Source organism: Doryrhamphus excisus, chromosome 4 (genome assembly GCF_030265055.1).
Source record: "Doryrhamphus excisus isolate RoL2022-K1 chromosome 4, RoL_Dexc_1.0, whole genome shotgun sequence".
NCBI classification, from domain to species: Eukaryota; Metazoa; Chordata; class Actinopteri; order Syngnathiformes; family Syngnathidae; genus Doryrhamphus; species Doryrhamphus excisus.
In genome coordinates this window covers 12736115-12755861 of record NC_080469.1, presented here as the reverse complement: position 1 = coordinate 12755861, position 19747 = coordinate 12736115, and the positions used below count along the sequence as shown (strand labels likewise).

The 19747-nt window shown below is 41.5% G+C and overlaps 1 protein-coding gene across 3 annotated transcripts in view; it reads left to right on the top strand.

The window, feature by feature from the left end:
* Positions 1-19747, top strand: part of adgrv1 (adhesion G protein-coupled receptor V1) — a 77234-nt gene that overhangs the window by 3506 nt on the left and 53981 nt on the right. For all 3 annotated transcript variants that reach the window (XM_058071122.1, XM_058071121.1, XM_058071120.1), the window contains exons 2-21: positions 7009-7196; positions 7693-7842; positions 10039-10134; positions 10632-10736; positions 10893-11006; positions 11076-11306; positions 11412-11749; positions 11834-12104; positions 12832-13158; positions 13430-13606; positions 13684-13907; positions 14889-15015; positions 15127-15312; positions 15576-15756; positions 15849-16012; positions 16099-16222; positions 16340-16600; positions 17998-18124; positions 18219-18442; positions 18527-19258. In XM_058071122.1, coding sequence (XP_057927105.1) covers positions 7011-7196; positions 7693-7842; positions 10039-10134; positions 10632-10736; positions 10893-11006; positions 11076-11306; positions 11412-11749; positions 11834-12104; positions 12832-13158; positions 13430-13606; positions 13684-13907; positions 14889-15015; positions 15127-15312; positions 15576-15756; positions 15849-16012; positions 16099-16222; positions 16340-16600; positions 17998-18124; positions 18219-18442; positions 18527-19258 — 4345 coding nt within the window. In that variant the 5' untranslated portion in view covers positions 7009-7010. The remainder of the gene's footprint in view (positions 1-7008; positions 7197-7692; positions 7843-10038; positions 10135-10631; positions 10737-10892; positions 11007-11075; positions 11307-11411; positions 11750-11833; positions 12105-12831; positions 13159-13429; positions 13607-13683; positions 13908-14888; positions 15016-15126; positions 15313-15575; positions 15757-15848; positions 16013-16098; positions 16223-16339; positions 16601-17997; positions 18125-18218; positions 18443-18526; positions 19259-19747) is intronic.

The window sequence follows — 19747 nt, the reverse complement described above, 5'->3', positions numbered from 1 at the left end:
ACTTAAGTAATGCCCATCCTTCCATTCATCCTTTTTTCATAAATTTTTCATCATTTTCCTCCATGACTAGGTTCAAGTAATGTGCTTTAAAATTATGGAAAACATGTTTGTGTTGTACAAAATAGCCCTTTCAGTGTGGCGCTTTTGCAGTTTTTTGTAGTTTGTCGCTGCAGGGGGGGATGCACACATCCCAGGCCCCTTTTGCATCTCTGATGTTCGTCATTGTTCTGCATTAGGTCTTGGCAGAGGAATTTCAAAAGTTGATGAGGGTGATTGAACACATTATTTGTCTTGACATGCATTCATCCACTATTTGTCTCTTAATGCCTGTCATTCCAGATTATAGCTTTGTGAGTTAAACATTTCATCATAACAAACATTGCACTCATCCATTTACGTGAAGCACTGCAGGGGTCCAGGATGGGAATAGAATGCTTTGGATTTCATATATGGCCAATAATGCAAAATTATTAGGCTGCACTGTATTGCCATAAAAGTTGCATTGCCGCAATGAAACAGACCATCCTTTTTGCCCTACAGATAAAAAATTAGTTGGTGGCCCCACTTGGTAGCGAGGTGTCTTGCTCATGCCTAAAATCAAACATTTTAATGGTAAAAGGTCTCCTTTCAAATAAATGCCTTACTGTGTCAACCACTCTTTGAGGAAATACTACAGTTCCATGGTTGCGTGATTGATTGGACCAGAGTCCTTGAGCAGGTTACAAACTGAGATTAAATAAACAACATTGTTCCTTTATATCAATACCTAAGGGAACAACCAGTCTCTGTGCTGCCATCTGGCACTCTGGAGTTCTTGAAAGGGGCTCCTCGACACCTACTGTACTGGGAATGTGTGCAGCCGGGTTCTTGTTTACAATTAGGAGGAGAAAAAAGACCATTCTGAATAGTATGGTTTTGATTCTTCTAGAGTGGAAGTTTGCTTCCCAAAAATTGTAGAATATAAAGAAAAGAGAACTGTGGCCATGTTAGTAATGCCCACAAAACCTCCAAACTAGCAGGAGAGAACAAAACGTGTGCTCCTTAAAATTGTGCACTGTTCAAAGAAACGTAAAGTCCTGCTTCTTCTCAATGAAAATACAGCTTCTGTTCTGCATGGTCTCTCTCTTTTGAGAGGTCTTTTGAAATTCAATTAGCATTTCATCCAGGCCCAAGCGGTTACATGCAATGAAGTAATACCCATTCCAAATTGGCCCGTTGGTCTGCAAGGCTGTGGCGAGCACAACCTTGATTAATCCCCTCAAAGTTTCTTTCTGTCTGCCGCGATCTGCATGTGTCGTACAAGCTAATCATTGAGCCTATGTGCAAAAAATGTTTTATACGCCGTGGTTCCTACTGAATTGGAACCACTTTCCCTATTATACATCCCGTCCTGACCGCTGTTGCTTAAGTAGGAGAAAGCATTCTTGCTTTTATTTCTAGGCATGTGAGATGCACTTAGTGGAACTTAAGAGCAGCATGCCACAGCTGCATGGACAATACCTCAGGAAAACTCTCCCCTCTCTCTGTTTTTTTTCTTTCACAGTAAAATGCACATTTGATTGACAGGAGGGAGAGAAAGGCCGCTGTGAAGTATCCTCTGACAATAGCCTGGGTGCTGACCTCATGCATTTTTGTTCTTTAGAAGCATATTCATTCAAGCTTTTGGCATAATTTGAGTGTGATTCATCACACACTGCCATCGTTTCCTCCTCCTATTTGCAGAACTAATGGTAGGTTGTCAATTTTTCCCTTTTAAAAATAAATACATTTCTTTTTACTGAGGTACAAGTCTCTAAAATAAGATCTGTGCGTAATGTGAAACCTAAATTCTTTATTAAGTCTTTTAATTCCTACTCTGTATGGTGAGAACATTGACTGATTTAAAAACACCAGAAAGGAAAAACTACATCCAAAATGCAATTATGGGCTTGTGAGTTGACCTGCTGTGCAAGCAGTGGCCACGCCGTCTGTGGGTGGTTTCTGGGGTAAAAGCCGACACACTGGAGTGGTGTCTTATAAGCGCAGCTTTAACGTAAAACAACTCAATAAACAGAGTGGAGAAGACTGTGGGTTTTTAAGACAAGAGCGGGAAAAATATTTAAGATTTTTTCAGATTTTATTTTTGATTTAGATGACTTTTAGATTTCACTGAAGTCTCACAAAATTTACAGAGGTTTGCAGATATCACATATATTGATATGTGTCTGTGTTGCTATTTAGCTTGTGTGTTTTCCCATCCAATGTAACCAGAAACCGGTCGGCAAGGGCATCTCAGGATCAGGGGAGCCTCGTGGCTAAGAAGACGCATGGGAAAGCTTTTGATTAAGACTTTAAAGACTGCTGTCAATCACACCCTCCTCCAGAAGGGAAGTACAAGAAAAGAATCACTTTCCACTTTTAAAACATTCAATAGTCCAATAGTGGGAAATACGTATGAGAAAGAAAAACTCCACAAGTGAGTCATAGTCACATCTAGGGATGAAAACGAGTATCTGATTTTTGTATGAGTATGAGCATGAAGCTAGTATGTTAACACTCCCCCTTCCCTGTGAAATTTCTAAACCAGGGATGTCCAAAGTTAGGCCCATGGGCCATTTGTGGACCATATTTTTTTAAAGGCCTTTGAACAGCACATTGCAGAACAACTGGAAAAGTTAACAAATAAAACAAAAAGCACAAAGTAACTAAGAGTTCATCCCAAAATAAGTTTTACAGATTACTTACACATATACACAGTACACATTTTTTATTAGCTGAATAATAAAAAATAAATGTAGCAACAGCTGACTTAAAATAACTAACAGATTTAAGACCCGCATATTTCTGGATAAACTACACCCCGTTCCGGTTTATACCCCATTCAGAGTACAGATAAAGATACAGATAATTTAGATGGGTGAACAGGTACAGTTTGAGTGTACTCGGTCATCCCTAGTCACGACATATTTTCATTGAGAAGTCTTGTATGTTTTGATAAAAAGAGGAATGATGACTTTTGATGTCAAACACAAACACAGGGCAAGTACTGTGCAGAGAATCAGTGGTGTCACCACACTTAACTACAGTCATCCACAAAGTCTAAGGCTTACTTTGAATAATTGATACAGAAGATTACAACACACTAGCCACTGTCAGGCGAAACCCAAGAGGCATCCTTGTTGTGCTGCTCAGCAACCAGACACCTCCCCAGCATGTCTGACTGGGATATCAGTATATCAGTAAATAGCTAGATAGACATAGATAGATACAGATATCAGTAAATAGATAAGGGATCCAGTGCAACAGTCTTGACCCTGCTGGGTTGATAAGTGACTTGGGTCAAAACACCCCAGGCTGAATTATCAGCACATCTGGTCACTGTGCTTATCAGAGTTGTGGCTGCAGAGAAGGGCGCTCTGGAAAAGATTTATCCATCAAATCCATCAATTTTCTGTATAGCTAGGGCCTATAGCAGCAGGAGGCAAGGTTGCCCTGGACTGATTGCCACCCAGTCACTGATTAGGACCAAAGCATTCACATTCACCGTTCTATTGTCTGTGAAATTTGTCTTTGATTAACCCAACATACAACATTGTGGGAGGAAGTCAGCGAAGACACAGACAATGTACAAAGCACAAAGGTTACTACAAATTCCATACAGAAATTTTGTTTGAACTTTATAAAATAGGTCACGTTACCTCTGAAAAAGTTCTTCTGCAAAACTGCAAACGTATTGTATTGATAGGCAGATCAACAAAAAACACTGTATTGTATTCCTCTTGTTTGTGAAGAAGGAAACTGCAAAGCTCAAATTTGATTTAATGGGATTTTGTTTAAAAAATAATTCTACAAGTGTCTTTCGTTATATTCTGCATCCCGGATAAGACAATAGTATATATACTGTGAGATCACGGCATAAGTAATCTTTAGTTGCGGTGGTATTTTGTGCTGGTTAGAGTACAAGGTCCCAGATTTTTGGCTCCTGAAGTACATTTAATTTTCTTTGTATTTTTGATGATGGACAGGGTGTTTTTATGCTGCATTTGTGCCCTTGCCAATCACCAACTGTGTGTGCCACGACTAAAACCTTGATATATTTTTGGATACATAGGGTGTCAGTGGAAGCTTGGCTGGTTAAATGTGCATGTGCATGTGTGTGCATGGATGTAACAGCTTTCTGTGGTGCAGCTATATCAGTGTCAGAGTTCTGTGCCAAACACTCCATGCTGCTTTCTTGTTGACAGACAGATCCTTGGTCTGCTGGTAACCCCTGAGGTCATGGTTGGCACATCAGAAAACACCAGAACAAAAATAGCTCACTAATAGTAAAATATAAAATAAACCTGTTCCATTCACACATCATCTGTTCTCTATTAGGCACCTTAAAGGGCGTGCTGTAGATTTGGTCAATGGATGGGACCAAAAAGGACCACCTCGCTGTTCTGGGGCTGGGGTTTTGTAGTTTAAATTCATGGGAGCCAAGCCTACAAGATGTTTTCTTTACTAGATTGTTGTGGATTTTAAGAAGATGGACAGAGAAGAGAAAATGGTAATAGTCACACAAGTCTATCTCAATTATGGGAAAATGATGAGGTGAAATTTGTGCAGTACCCATAACTAGCAGAGGCAATGTCGAGTCATTATCAAATTGTTTGTTGGGTAAAGAGAATGGGGAGGTTGAGCTACAACCGTGTAGACTTCCCGAGTGGTAACACCTATGACACTGAGATCAACATCCATCCATCAATTTTCTATGCCGCTTTTCCTCACTCGGGTCATGCGGGGGTTTGCTCGCTGGCAGCTGACTTCGGGTGAGAGGCGGTGTACGCCGTGGAATGGTCGCCAGCCAATTGCAGGGCACACACAGTATAGTGTAGACAAACAACCATTCACACTCACATTCATACCTACGGACAATTTAGAGCAGGGGTGGGCAAACTACGGGCCGCGGCGCCACATCTGGCCATCCGCCAAATGTTTGAATATGGCCCCCTAGTTGGTTGTTTAGTATAAACTACAGCATACTGTACAAGCTGGCTACAAGTAGTCTTGCAAGTAGTCAGTCTGAGACAACGTTTGATGGTAGTAGCTTTTCACATACAGTCATTCAGGCAACTAAAACTTAACCTACCTACATTCACATACTCTTCAATGTCAATGTTTCATCCTTCATAGTTCATATTGTGTATCACACATGCTTTAGTCATGTACGTTCCGGTCTTATTCTTATAAACCTGTAAAATGCAATTTCATTATTTGATGTGGTCTGATGTAAAGTACTCCTGAAAAAAGGTACACAAGCACTATTCAAAAACTTTACCTACCCCTGATTTACAGTCTTAAATTAACGTAACATACATATTTCTGGAAAGTGGAAGGAAACCGGAGTAATCAGAGAACCCCCCCCCCCCCCCCCCCCCACACACACACAAGGGAGAAACTCCACACAGAGATGCCCAAATGGAGATTCAAACCCAGATTTTCCAGCTCTTCTGCCTGTGTGGCCAATATACTAACCACTAGGCCGCCGTAGGGACCCAAGCTCAGAACATGCCCTAATAAAACAGTAAAAGTAATTAAATGTCCATCCTAAGCCCAATATAAAGATAGCAAAAAGTATGTAAAGAATCTATGAGGAACATTGCAACAACCCTAGGGGAAATACAAAATATACAGAAATTATTATAATTGCATGAATTAGAGGATTTATCCAGACCCAACCTCTTTTTGTCATGCAACACATTCTATTCCCTTCCCCTTAGCCTCAACCCTGTGTTCGCTGCTGTCCAACACCACCTGGCAGCTTTAAATCCTTTTTTGATGGGTTTCCCCAGCTCTCTTTCCAAATACAAATATTAATATCCATAGACATAGGCCAAATTAATCAAGCCTGACTGCAAGGCCATCTTATCATGGCATTTATGAACTGATTTAACAGTATGACTACATTATTCTGCATCAAACTCTTTTTCTAACCTTTTAATCAAGAGCATGTTTATACGCTTGCCAAGACAACATAGTGCAGATTATGAATGAAAGAACATGGTATGTAGTTTTGAAGGCAGCAGCCGCTCTCCTCCGCTGGCTCCACCCCGCTGGTCATGCTGTGTTACTTTGTTGTGTTAACCATGACAACTGTCTCTGTGACTCCATCCAGCTTCAGGATTATTCCTGGGGAGAGGGTTGAGCTTGAGGAGAAGATGTTAAGATGATTGGAGGAAGCAGGAGAGCAGAGAAGATAATTAAAGAGGAGAAAAGAGTTGGCAGAAGACGATGAAACTTTGCGCTAAATAAGTGAAACTACTGGTTTGGTCAAATTTACTTTGGCCTGACATGCTGAGTATGCGTGGTGAAGAAAAAAAGGCATCATCAACAAGTGCTTTAACAGCCATGACAGCATGAGGACAACATCTGTATGAATTATGGAATGTTACCAGGCGGTCACCACTGTGACCATTTTTTGAACATGTGGTTGATCTATTCTGCACAATGTGTTATTTCTATCCTGCAGTATTAGCTTTGACACATACAGGATATAACAAATCCTGTTTATGCAACCACTGAATCAACTGATCTTCACGTGGTCTATCTTTCCCTCTTTAAATGTTTCTGTGATTATGGACCTTGAAAAAACATGTTCATGATGACACATGAACCCATAACCTTCAGGTTGGGAGACGACCACTCCATCAACAGAGCCAAGCTGCCCCAAAAGCCTCTTTCACACTGCCCTTTTTCTGTGTTTCTGTTAAACTAGTGGATGTAGTATCAGTGGGTTTTCCATAATGCAGAGACCACAGTTTAATACCACTCACTTCTACTGGCATGTTGTGTTGAAAGTAATTGCCGATAGTCAGACTAGGCGCTAATGAAATGCATGCATTTATTTCATTGCAGAATGCTGTATTATGGTTCTGATGTGTGGGAAGTAGGTTGGGACCCTCCTGAATCTTCTGACCTACAACAGGAATGGATTGTATGTCTTCAGTCAACGCAAACCGATTCAAAGCTGTTCTCATTTTTCTGCAGGAATGCCCACTTTCCTCCAGTTTGCTGGGTTGGTTCTGGCTCTGTCCATCCCCGGCATAACATCCGATTCAGCCACTCTGCGGTTCTCGGGGCAGACAGACTTTATCGTGAACGAGAGCAGCACAGCTGTGGTCCGCCTGGTTGTGGAGAGAGTGGGAGACCCTGTCAATGTCACGGCTTTGGTTCTGGTACGTACTGTGGGACACATTTTTGCTGTGATGATCAATACCTTCTGCTATATTCTGAACACCACACAGTCACTGTTTCAGAAAGTATTGCTGTCTCCATTCAGAGAATTCAGAGAACCTTACTCCTTCAGACCTTCTATTCCATTTTTAGATAGTCCACTTTAATTCTTTGCAAAGAGTGATGGCAACATCAAAGCTCCTGTGCGTTAGCAGGAACTGTTCAGAAAACTCAATAGGGCTTTGGATTTATGGGCTCCACGTGGGAGCTTGTGTCAGATGCTCACAGTTGCTGTCTAACAAGGCAAGCTGGCCAAGCAGCGGAATGTGGCAGAGAAGTGCATTATGTGTTCAACACAATTTCTCATGAATGAACTGTTATACATTCTTGAAATGATTAGTTGTGAAGTTCATGTGCAGACATTCAGGAGACTTCCCCCTGCTTTGAACAACAGGATGATAAAATGGCGATAGAATTTTGTTGTTGTATTTATTCCAGCTGGAGGGAGCCGACACAGGAGATTTTGAGGCTGTTACTGCCGCAGCCTTTCTGCTAGCCACTGAATCTAGTAAGACTATCTTCATTGCCGTGAAGGATGATGACCTGCCTGAAGCTGACGAAACATTTACCTTCAACCTCACTCTACAGGTAAAAGGCGCATTATTTCTTGTGTGTTGATTTACAGTATAAGTTCAGCTTTTTTGTGTACTGATGTTACCCCAGTTGCCATACAAGCATCCCTTTCACAAAACTGCTCTGATTCAGCCCCTGCCCATCTTAAACCTTAACACTAGCTTCTCAGCAATGGGTTATGGGGGCGTGAAGCACAGTAAGCCCACTGAGGCTCAAAGCTTATAGGCTCTTTGATGTGTGTTCTCCATAAGACTTTACAAGGGTTGAACAGGGTGGGGAGGACGACATGACCAGAGTGCCTTTGAGGTTCTCTTTTTAAAAGGCCCCGTTGTGAAGGGAAACTGACTTTGACAGCAACAGGTTTACAGCACTTTCTCATATTCTCCCACTGCCTTTTCCATTATCTATTATTTGAAAGTACTTTGTTCCAATTCATGAAACCCAGTTGTAGATGAAAGCTTACTTTCATTGCAGGTGGAATTTACAATTGTACAACTTAGGTAATCCAGTTTTAGGTGACAAAATAGTATAAGCACAGAAGGTGTGGAGCTCCATTGTAAATCTTTCCCAGGAAAGCTCCGGATGCCTTACACCTAGAGGCTGTGTCCATGGTTTTGTGTAGCATTTAACTGTCATGTTTGACTGATGAGCTCAGTCCAAAACCCTCACTATTTACTGATTGTCATCTTTGCAAAGAAAGACTGACATTCCTCAGTGCATTGTTATTCATCTTTAGGTGACATCTGGATATTTCCCCACTTTGTATGCCCGTATTTAGGCTGCAAACAGAGTGAAAGAAAAGATGAGGTCCACTTAGCCTATGTATTTACACTACATTGAAGACAAAGCTTTGGCCAAATGCCACACTATCAGTTTACTAGGGAGCTGTCTGCAGGATGAATGTGCATTGAAAGTGGGTTCATACATCAAGCATCAAGGTAGAGAGAGTGAGTCTGGATATAAAGTTTTTGTTAACTGGTACATCCCAAGCACGTACATTCTACCCGTAATGTTAGCTCAAATTAAAATTTCAGCAGTGTTTTGCCATATTGTATTCAGCAAGGAATCAGAATAATTTCAAAATGATATTCCAGTGGTCATTGTACAACAAGGATGCGACTATGACTACATCTTTTTGACTAACATTGAATTAATCAGTTATCAAAATTTCTGTTTTTTTTATTTAAGCCACAACCACTACATTTACAGAGAAAGGACCTTAAGCCGTACATGTCCATATCATAAAATGACATATTATAGCAGACACAAGTCCGTGGGAACCAGGCAGCTCTTTATTTGACAGGAGCCAATCATGCGATGTGACAAAATCACAACAAGCTTATCAACCCATCAGGAATCACAGGAGGTCATTACTGAAATATTTACTTCTGGCAGAAAATCCTTGGGATTTTTTTCCTCTTTTACAAAGTCCGTTTTGCCTCAATGTTTGTTTCAAGACATGATTACTTGATAGTCGATTTGTCAACAGTCAATTCCATTTATACATCATAATGATCATCGTAATTATACATCATTTTGCAATATAATATAAATTTTAATTCAACGATAATAGTCCTGGCACTATTAACCCACCAATAAATAAAAACAAGCTTGATCATTTTTCTCTATATATTGACATGTGCTTTCGGATATATTGTATTATATATGTTATATTATATTTTAGTCTAAAAATTTGAGAATCATTTGAGTTCCATATGATATATTGACGGCATAGTGTATACATGATATATTCAACAGATAGCTCATTTATTTACATGGAAGTAGTAGTAGAGATTCCAGTGCTGACCACTGAGACTCAGACGTGTCTCAGTCGACCTCTATGTTGTCTCCTTTTATATTTCAATCAGGCTAAAAAACAAAACAAGTAACCCTCCTTTCACAGTCAACAGGCAAAAAAGCTTTGTCTACTTCAAGGCACACAGGAGATTTTGGAGTTTGCCAGGTCTTAGTGCCAAATGACAGAGCTCGAGAATGAAGGGGCATCCTGCCGAGAGGTAGAGTGAGAAATGAAGTGAGCTGAGACCAGTGCTTCCTGTCTTTGCGCTCTCTCACCATGGCCTCTCAGTGGTGGCACAATAGCAAAGTGAAGAGAAGGGAATAAGGGCAGGAACTCCCTGAGTGTGAGCATCAGGGTTGATGGAGGAGGTGTGGTGACCTACTTGAACTATTTGAATTGCCTCCACTGTGCAGAGTTCTTCCAATGGCGTGACGCTGGGAACACCCAAAAAGGCCACTATAACCATCCTGTCCAATGATAACGCCTTTGGAATCATTGCCTTCAATGCTGTAAGAAACTTTATATTGATTTTTCATCTTGTCTCATTCGCTTTTAAGCATATTGTGTGTATTAGTTAATACCAGTTAAATCCACTGAATTCCTTAATTAATTTAATGCATTAGTGGTGGTAAACTCAGTTTCCATGGTAGCTGTCGAATTTTAGTAACCATTTTTCTTACCACCTCCAGATGGTCTTATATGCATGTTAATTATCTGGCAAGTCTGTGTGGCTTATTACTAATATTTGAGTATTTTTGTGTCATTGTACTTATTTTAATGTCCATAGAAACACAAAAATGTCCATATACACTACCTACCAAACGTTTGGAGACACCTTTTCATTTATCTCATGAACATGTGTGTCCAAACATTTCATTGGTATTGTATATGTCCAGCAATACCAACATGTACAATGCTAAGATAAAGTATTACGACCTGCCAAAATAAATAATCCACAAAAGAAGTTGAAATATATTTATTTGTGATTTTCTGTCTCACAACTCAGACTGAGGAGGTCATTGTTGACGAACCAAGAGGCGGTAATTTGTTTGTGCCCCTAACCCTAATCAGAGAAAAGGGGACATATGGGACGGTGACTGTGAACTTTGAGGTGAGAGAACATTATCCATTGAAGCAGCCCATGTAAACACTCATTCAAGAAGCTTCCCATTTTTACTTTGATATTGACTGTACTATTGTTTTATGGTAGCATCAAACCTGACTTATCTAAAGTCGAGTTTATTTATTTGGCAATTTTCTTGACCAGATCTCCGGTGGTCCCAATCCTGCCTTTGAGGATGTCACCCCAGCAAGAGGAACTATCACCATTCCTCTTGGGCATGCTGTCTTTCACTTCAATATCCTCATCCAAGATGACCAGGTACTGATTATCACAACCTGCAGGTGTCAATGAATGTGTTCCCCTATGCATCATTTTCCTGTGCACCAGATTCCAGAGGATGATGAAGTGTTTTCAGTAAGACTCACTGGCGTGGGAGGCGGAGCTCTCCTCAGGCCCGACAGGAGCAGTGTTCAACTGAGGATCCGACGTAATGACAGCCCACTGAGGTTCTCAAACTCTGTCATCGCAGTAGCAGAGTCTGCGGGAGTTATCACCCTGAATGTGACACGCGGACGGATGACCGAGGACGGGCCACTCCTGGGCTCTGTTGACACTGAGGTATACCTTTTAGTTGCCTCATATTATGTGATGGTCTCAAGCAGGGGGCCATCCCCAAAATTTACCCAAAAAAGGTCAAATTAGTATGAAACATCTGCACTCTAGGTCTCTGTGAATTACATGATTGTAAGTGGTAAAGGACTGGTCAGCGCCACACTCGGTGAAGACTTCCTCGACTTGCAACCAGTCAAAACAGTCACCTTCCCTCCATTTGTCTACAAGACCAGCCTGCTGTTTAACATCACCAATGATGAAGTGCCAGAAATCGCAGAGTCCTTCCAAGTGGTCCTGCTAGAAGAGAGCATTAAAGGCGATGCAGTGCTAGTTTCACCTAATGCTGTGCTTGTCACCATCGAGCCTAATGATAAGCCTCACGGCGTCCTGTCAATTAGCAGCAGTGCGGTCCTTCAGCCAATCAGCATCAATGAAGACTTGACACAAAGGTAGAAAACAATGAAATGAAAAAAATGGAAATAATAAGAATAGAAATTTAAGAAATCACTCATTGTCTGTTGTTGCTCCTACAGGTTTGAGGGCATTATTATTGTGAGGAATGGTGGTAGCTACGGCAATGTTTCTGCCAACTGGTCCATCAGTCGTAACTCAAGTGACCTTTTGCCGGTATCTGATGACCTGACGCCTGAGGCCGGGGTGGTGAGCTTTGCTGCCGGACAGGTGACCGCTGTGATTCCAATAGATATCGTGGCAGACGATCTACCTGAAGAAGCAGAAGCTTTTGTGCTAAAGCTGCTGCCGCATACTGTGACCGGAGATGCAGAGGTTGACGAACCCATGGAGGTGGGCCTCCTCGTTGTTTTACTGAGTATCCTCCAGATGTTGGGCAGTTGTTTTCCATTGTGTGTGGGTGTTTTTACAGTACTGTATGTGATGTAATGTAAGGTGCAGTGGCAAACACAATGCTGCAGGTCTGACGCAAAGTCAATACATTAAATTTGTGTGCATGTTTTTAAGGGGTGGGTGAAAATTGAATTGATTGACCCTGTAATGAGTGGGCAGGTATACTTTTAATCCTGTTTAAGTTTAAGCCATTATATCTGATGCAAAGCAGCTCTTTGGTCATGCATAAACACACATCGCCAGCTCAAAGTAGGTTTCCTCTGCATCTGTTTACCACCTGCGCACAACCAGTACAGAACCCACAAGCTGAAACCCATTGCATGACTTCACCAGTGGCACAAGTTTATTTTTGCAAGATCACTGAAAGATCAGTCTTAAACACAAGGTATATCACACGCAGCCATAAATCAATTCTTGTGTACATACCAGGCAAAGCGTCATACATGTGGCTTTCAGAGAAAGCAATGAGCCCAAGTTAAAAGAGTCATAACTTCAGTCAGAGTTAATTAAAGAGGGGAGAACTCTAAAATTAGCTGAACGATCTGTTTTACTACTTTTAGGCTTCCTCTCTCATCCTCACCTTGCAGACTCCCAATGAACAAGTATAGTTCTGAGTATTTTGGGATATTTAGGAACATGTTATTCTTCTTTTCTACTATTTCCCCAGGTGGTGTTTTACATCCAGGACAGTGATGACGTCTACGGGATATTTCGTTTCAACCCAGAAAGAGAACAAATCATCCAAAGCCAACCTGAAGGCCGTTTCCTGTCACTAAACTTCCTGCGGGAAGGTGGCACGCTGGGTGATGTGTCAATGAGTCTCACTGCCCTCTACATTCCCGCAGGTCCAATAGACCAAGTGCTGGCACATGACCAGGTTCTGAATGTTAGCAGAACTGTGAATGTTGTCTTCTCTCGTGAACGTACGGTCCATTTCGTTGTGCCGATCAGGAACGACGCTTTTCTGCAGAACGGAGCTCATTTCTTTATTCAGGTAAAATGTCATCTTTTACACTTCTTGCAAATCACCATTTGAAATTTGGAGAGTGTCATTTGCATGAATGACTGGATTTATAATGGCACTTACATCTGTTGTCTTGGAAACTGATGATTCTTTCTAAGACAATTAACTAAAACACACCCCTTTAACTAGTATACTGTATAAACCTGAAAATGGTTCATGCCTGAACAGAGACAAGCACAGGTTTTCTTGTTAGAATCTTCTAAGTCTTCTAAGTGTCCCTTTTTTCTGTTTTCTCCCAAAGTTGAATTCACTGGACCTTGTTGATATCACTCCCATTATTCCCACAAAAAGCCCAAGATTTTTGGGACCTCTGGAACTCACCCTGAGAGTCACCCCTGACATTGCCAATGGGGAAATTGGTTTTACAAGTAACAGCACAGTGGTGATTCATGAACCAGAGAACAGCAACATCAGCATTGTAAGATTCACTCCAAAAACAGAAAAAATATGAATAATGCTTTTAATAAAGTCATTCCGTCATGATGTACATTGCAGGTGAGCCTCCAGTTGCAGCGTGATGGCACTGACGGTCAGGCTATAGTGTTGTGGAGTCTCAAGCCAATCGGAGCCAACCGTGCGGACGTAACCACAAATGATCTTACACCTTTCAACGGCTCTGTGGTTTTCATGTCTGGGCAGAGCAATGCCACCATTAATCTCATGATAATGGCTGACAATACACCAGAAGTAAACGAGACCTTGCTGCTTACCCTGGATAGGTAGGGAATGACTACAAATATTTTCTGATGGTTGCAATCGCCAATGGCGATGGACACTTTTTTAATTTAGCATGCACTGTTAGTGGATGTCTGATGAGAACAGTAGCACTCTCCCCCACCCACTCCATCTTTGTAGGGTGGAGACTGCACGCTTTATAGTATACTTTGGGTAAGTGGAGAGTGGAGTGAACCTGGGTCTTTTGTCTAGCTTGAATCAGGGCGTTGTTTTCTAGCAAAGGGGCTACTTCAGGATTCCTGGGGTCTTTGGTTGATGTGGGCATGAGTGGTATTGGGGTGGGGGAAATCTCTGGTGGTGTGAAAACAGAATCCTAAATAAAGTAGTCAACAGAGAATCCTCTTCCTTTCCATTCCAATTTAACCAGGCTTGATTGTTTGCCCTTTTTAAATATGTCTCAGTTTGTATGCATGCGGTGGCTTGGCTGTGATTGGCAATTTGGAGTGCTTCTTTCTGTCTTGTTTTGTGTCTAATTAACCCGTCATGTGAAAGCCTGCTTGGCTCCGATTTTCTCGCTCTCTCACAAACACACACACACACGATACGGCATAGACCTTGTGGTGATTTTTGATTTCTAAAGTACTTCATTAGAACATAAAAAACTGTATTCTCATCACAAATGGAATGCAACGTGATTTAAAGCAGTGTTCCTCTAAGTGTTGTCCTTAACCCTGAGTGGTCCCTGAGTAATTTAATGTTTTCACTCGTAAAACGTAAAAACAATAAAACTTGCAACAAATTGTGTTTAATTTTAAGTACTTTTCAGGGAAGTAAACACCCACAAAAACCAGGCTCTGTATCTTTCCCTTTGTGATATGTTTTTGGATATTTTAGAGAGTAGGTTAAGCCACCTTTTATTGGTATTCAGGCCATTTTTCTGAAGTATTAAATATGAAATATTTTTGTATTATTTTAAACAGGTGCTGTTTTCCCATCTTTAAAATGTATGTATCTCTATGTCCCAGGAGTAATGTTGAAAATCAGATACTGAAAGCTGGCTATACAAGCAGAGAGATTGTCATCATTGAAAACGATGACCCTGGGGGGGTCTTTGAGTTCTCCCCTTCCTCCAGAGGTCCATGGGTCATCAACGTAAGCCAAAGAACATACCATATAAATCTTTGTTATGGAACCTAATTACAATAAATGTTGTCTTTTGTGAGTGTGGCCCCGGCTGACATCTGTAACAATGTCTCTGTTCAGGAGGGGGAAGCAGTGGAGCTCCATGTGGTCAGAGCTCAGGGACAGCTGCTGAAACAACTGGTGCGATATGCAGTCATGCCTGCAGGCAACACAGAATTCTATGGCTCCACAGGCATATTGGAGTTTAAACCAGGCGAGAGAGAGGTTGTGGTGGCCCTGGTGGCGAAGCCAGATGCGGTGCCAGAGGTAAGAGTACTATTAAAGTAATGTTGACTTCCTAAGTGAGTACTATCTTCATTGTGCTCAGACTCACAGGTGAGACAGGGTTTGGATTGGTCACCAGTCAATCTTACATTCACACCTTTGCATCTTCAATGATCCTAACATGCATGCATGCGCAGGGTGTGCACAATTTGGAAAAACAACAATAAATACACAAACATAAGAGTGCTTTTCCGTGTTATGGTTAAAGCTTTTGATTTATCAAATGCAATGTTATGTGTGCTCAGCTGGACGAGACTTTCTTGGTGACACTTAGCAGCCACAGCACTCCACCCAGTCGCCTTGGCAGCCACAGAGAGGTCAATGTCACGGTGAGGAAGAATGACGACCCCTTTGGGGTCATCCAGTTCAGTCAATCAGGAGCGACAGTGGTCATAAGTGAGAGCAAAGGCAATGAGACACACCAAGGTACTTTTGAGTAAGACTTTTTGTATTTTTATTTGGAATTAGTTAAAGGACATTTGTTTAATCTCAATACACTCTACGTGATTGTTTTGTAGCAACTTACATTGTAGAGAGAAACCGGGGGCTTTTTGGAGAGGTTTCAGTGTCCTGGATCCTTGAGCCAGCTGCTCCCAAAGATGTTAGCCCCATCCAGGGAAACATCACATTCAAGGAGAGGGAATACTTGAAAAATGTCACTCTTTTCTCTTTACCTGATGGGGTACGTTGAAAAACTTAACCTCAAATTACATGCCATAACTAGTTGTTAGAGGTAGTGTCATTTTTAGTGTATTTTTTTGGTCCCAGATCCCTGAAAGCACGGAGAATTTCACGATCACATTGGTGAATGCAAGTGGTGGAGCAAGACTGGGAAACAGTGTTACTGCCAATTTACACATCAGCAAAAATGATGATCCTATTTACTTTTCTGGTGAGATCTCCAGTATATCTGTTGTCAGACGACTAATATATTGCTAAAACACGCAGTATCTTCAACCTCTCATTCCTCATTATCCACCTCTGTGTGCATTTTTTTCCCCCTGTAAAGAACCCATTGTTGTACAGCTTCACGAAGGCGGCATAGCCAACTTCAGTGTTCTAAGGGCCGGACCAGCAGACTATGTCAGCACAGTGATGTACTCTGTGAAATTTGGTGATGCATCACCAGACGATCTTACCCTGCTGAGTAATGACACATTGCTGGTGTTCGATATTGGGGAATGGATGAAGAACATCTCTGTGGCCATAGAAGATGACAACATACCAGAGACTGATGAACTCGTCTCTATTGTACTGTATAATGCCACTGGTGAGTATTCAATATGTATATATACTGGATCATATTTACTCAAATTGTGGCCTGGGGTGGCCTTTTCTACCCCCCATAAGTCGGACTGGAAATTTAAATGCCCACCTAAACATTGGTTACCGTGACCAAGACCATGCTTGCAAGATTGGTTAAAAAACATGGCTGCCATTGACCAAAGCATATTTTCAGAAGCTCGGGCGAGACGAAGTGACATTTGTCTCATGGTTATCAAACTTTGAGAATATCTGTAGCACAAACCATAGGGGGCGCCACAAATGTCAAGTATATTCTCATCTGTAGAGACCCTATTATTAAATGAAGATTATTTAAATTACTGTATAATGATTTTCACAAATAAGGAATGAAATAAAAAACTATATTAAGAGTTAGCAACTTAAGCAATACGGAGAATGGTACTGGAGCTGGTACGAATCAATGTGTAACAACAGTTTTATTGTGAATGTTGATCTGAAACACAACAAATTGCCAGGTTGCAACAGGTGGGGCTCTTTATTCTGCCAGGAGGAACAAGCAGGTAGAAAAGGAAAGTGGCAATATGTTTAAGGAAACTACAGTATATACAGTATGTAGTGTTACCTTCAATTTAGTGGCTCCAAGTGGGTTGTAATTTAGTGGAAACAGGCCGGAATGGATATTTTGATGCTAAAGGTTGCTGACCCCTGGATTATACCCTTTCTGTCAATAAATTGTATTGTGCAAAGTGCCAGATAGTGGTTATGCCAGATAATAACATACATTTCAATAAACTACACATAGATTATATATAGTATGTAAGTTGTTTAATGCTATATCCTTGCTTGAGTCTGTGTTATTGACAGCTTCATATGCATGCATAGACATATTTATCTGCCCTCCTAATCCCCCATATTGTGTGTCAGGGACAAATTAAAAAAAACACCAGGCCCCAGCAGGACCTTAATTACCAGACTCCAAATAGTCAAAGACCAGTGACTTAGTTGGCCTCTCTGTTTACCATTTGATAGTGATAGATAGTGGTGGAGGAGTAAGATATATGCTCTATGACAGGGAATTGTCATTCACATAATGGATGTGTTCAATGTCAATATTGTTCATGTGAGAACCCAATCATGTGAGAACTCATGCTGGGACCCTGACATGTTTGCATTGTTGCTTTAATTCTGAGAAAAGACCTGCATGCTTTATTTCAGTGTTCATGTAGTCTAGCAACCTGAAATATGTGACTGAGGAGGTTACTCTGTGAAGACCTCTGCTAAATATTGCATCTTATTTAAACTACTTATTCAAATATGTAGGCCAGGATTAATACAACATGCTACCATTTCAACACTTTCAGATATCTACAACATTAGTCAATTGTGACAGAAGACAATTGGATTGTGTGTGTGTTGGTGCAGGTGATGCTGTGGTGTATGGAGCAGACACAGCTACTCTGGTAATTCAGGCCAATGATGACGCCAATGGCATTTTCTCACTGGAGCAAACAGAAAAGTCGTTCGAGGAAGGAAAAATCAGTAACATTGAGTAAGGAGCACTTATTGCATGCTCGCTAGGATTTTCATTTCCTCTCAACGAATTACACAAATACATAATATCTGGCATGTATTTTTCTCATCAGTGTCCTGAGAGCAAGGGGTCATTTTGGCAATGTTACAGTCTATTGGCAGCTTTATGCCAATGACTCCATCACTCCACTGTTGGAAAACGAAGAGTTTACCAACACCACTGGTTCTGTCACTTTCACCACTGGAGAACAGTCCAAAGCGATCTCTCTGGAGGCCATTTCAGATAAGCTTCCAGAATTTAATGAGATCTATGTCCTCAGGCTGGTTAATATCTCTGGTGAGTCCAAAAGACTTTGTATATTTAGCATATTTCAATATGGTGTGATGTCGTGATGTAAAGTGTTTATTGTCATCCTTAAAGGTGGTTACCCAGGCGATGGTGGCCGACTCGCTGACACTTTTCTGAGTACCTCGCTTGTGATTCCCTTCAATGATGACCCATTTGGTGTCTTTGCTATTGCTGACAACAGTCTGGACCAAGAAGTAGCAGAGGATGTACTGGCAGAAGACGATATGGCCGATGTCACTTCCTGTACCATCCTACGACAGCAGGGTACTTTTGGTGATGTACGGGTTGCCTGGGAAATTGTATCTGGACATTTCCCAGAGGGTCTTCCCTTGATGGATGACCTGCTACTTCTAGCGTCCTTCCCTGATGAGGTAGCGCTCAGGCCTCATGCCAGAAGACACCACTCAGCAACGGATGCATGGTCTTTCTCTGGACTTCCTGGAGCCTACGGCACAATCTCCCTCGAAGATTCACCTCATGTTCCAGGCAACTTTACATTATCCGCTTGGCTTGTGCCCAAAGCAGACACAGATGGCTTCATTGTTGCCAAAGGAACCAGAAATGGCACCTTGTACTACGGAGTGAAAATCCATACCAATGAGTCTCACATCACAGTGATGTTGTACTACACAATCGTGGACTCGAACAACACCCAAATGGCCCAGGCCACTGCTGCCAAATTTGTGGAAAATACATGGTTGCATGTCATTATTACAGTTGATGATGGGATTATTGAGTTTTTCCTGGATGGGACCCCCATTCCCGGAGGACTGAAGAGCATTAAAGGAAAAGGCATTGCTGATGGTAAGCTGCCTGCTCTGCACATCAATATTAGAGTTGCTAATTAATGCCATTACGTCCCATTTACTTGTCATCTGGCTTTTCGTTTGCAAAAAAAAAATAATAATAATTATCTTGTCTGTCAGATCCAGTCACACAAATTTGAGTAAACAAGTAATGTAAAACATATGTATATTTTACATTACTCACAATGGTTCAATTACCCATTTTTTAGCAGGGTTCTGAACATTCATTCATTCATTCATTCATTTTCTACTGCTTTTTCCTCACGGGGGTCGCAGGGGGTGCTGAAGCCTATCCCACCTGTTTTCGGGCAAGAGGCGGGGTAAACCCCGGACTGGTCGCCAGCCAATCACAGGGCACATATAGACAAACTCACACTCACATTCATACCCATGGACAATTTGCAGTCGCCAATCAACCTAGCATGTTTTTGGAATGTGGGAGGAAACCGGAGTACCCGGAGAAAACCCACGTATGCACAGGGAGAAC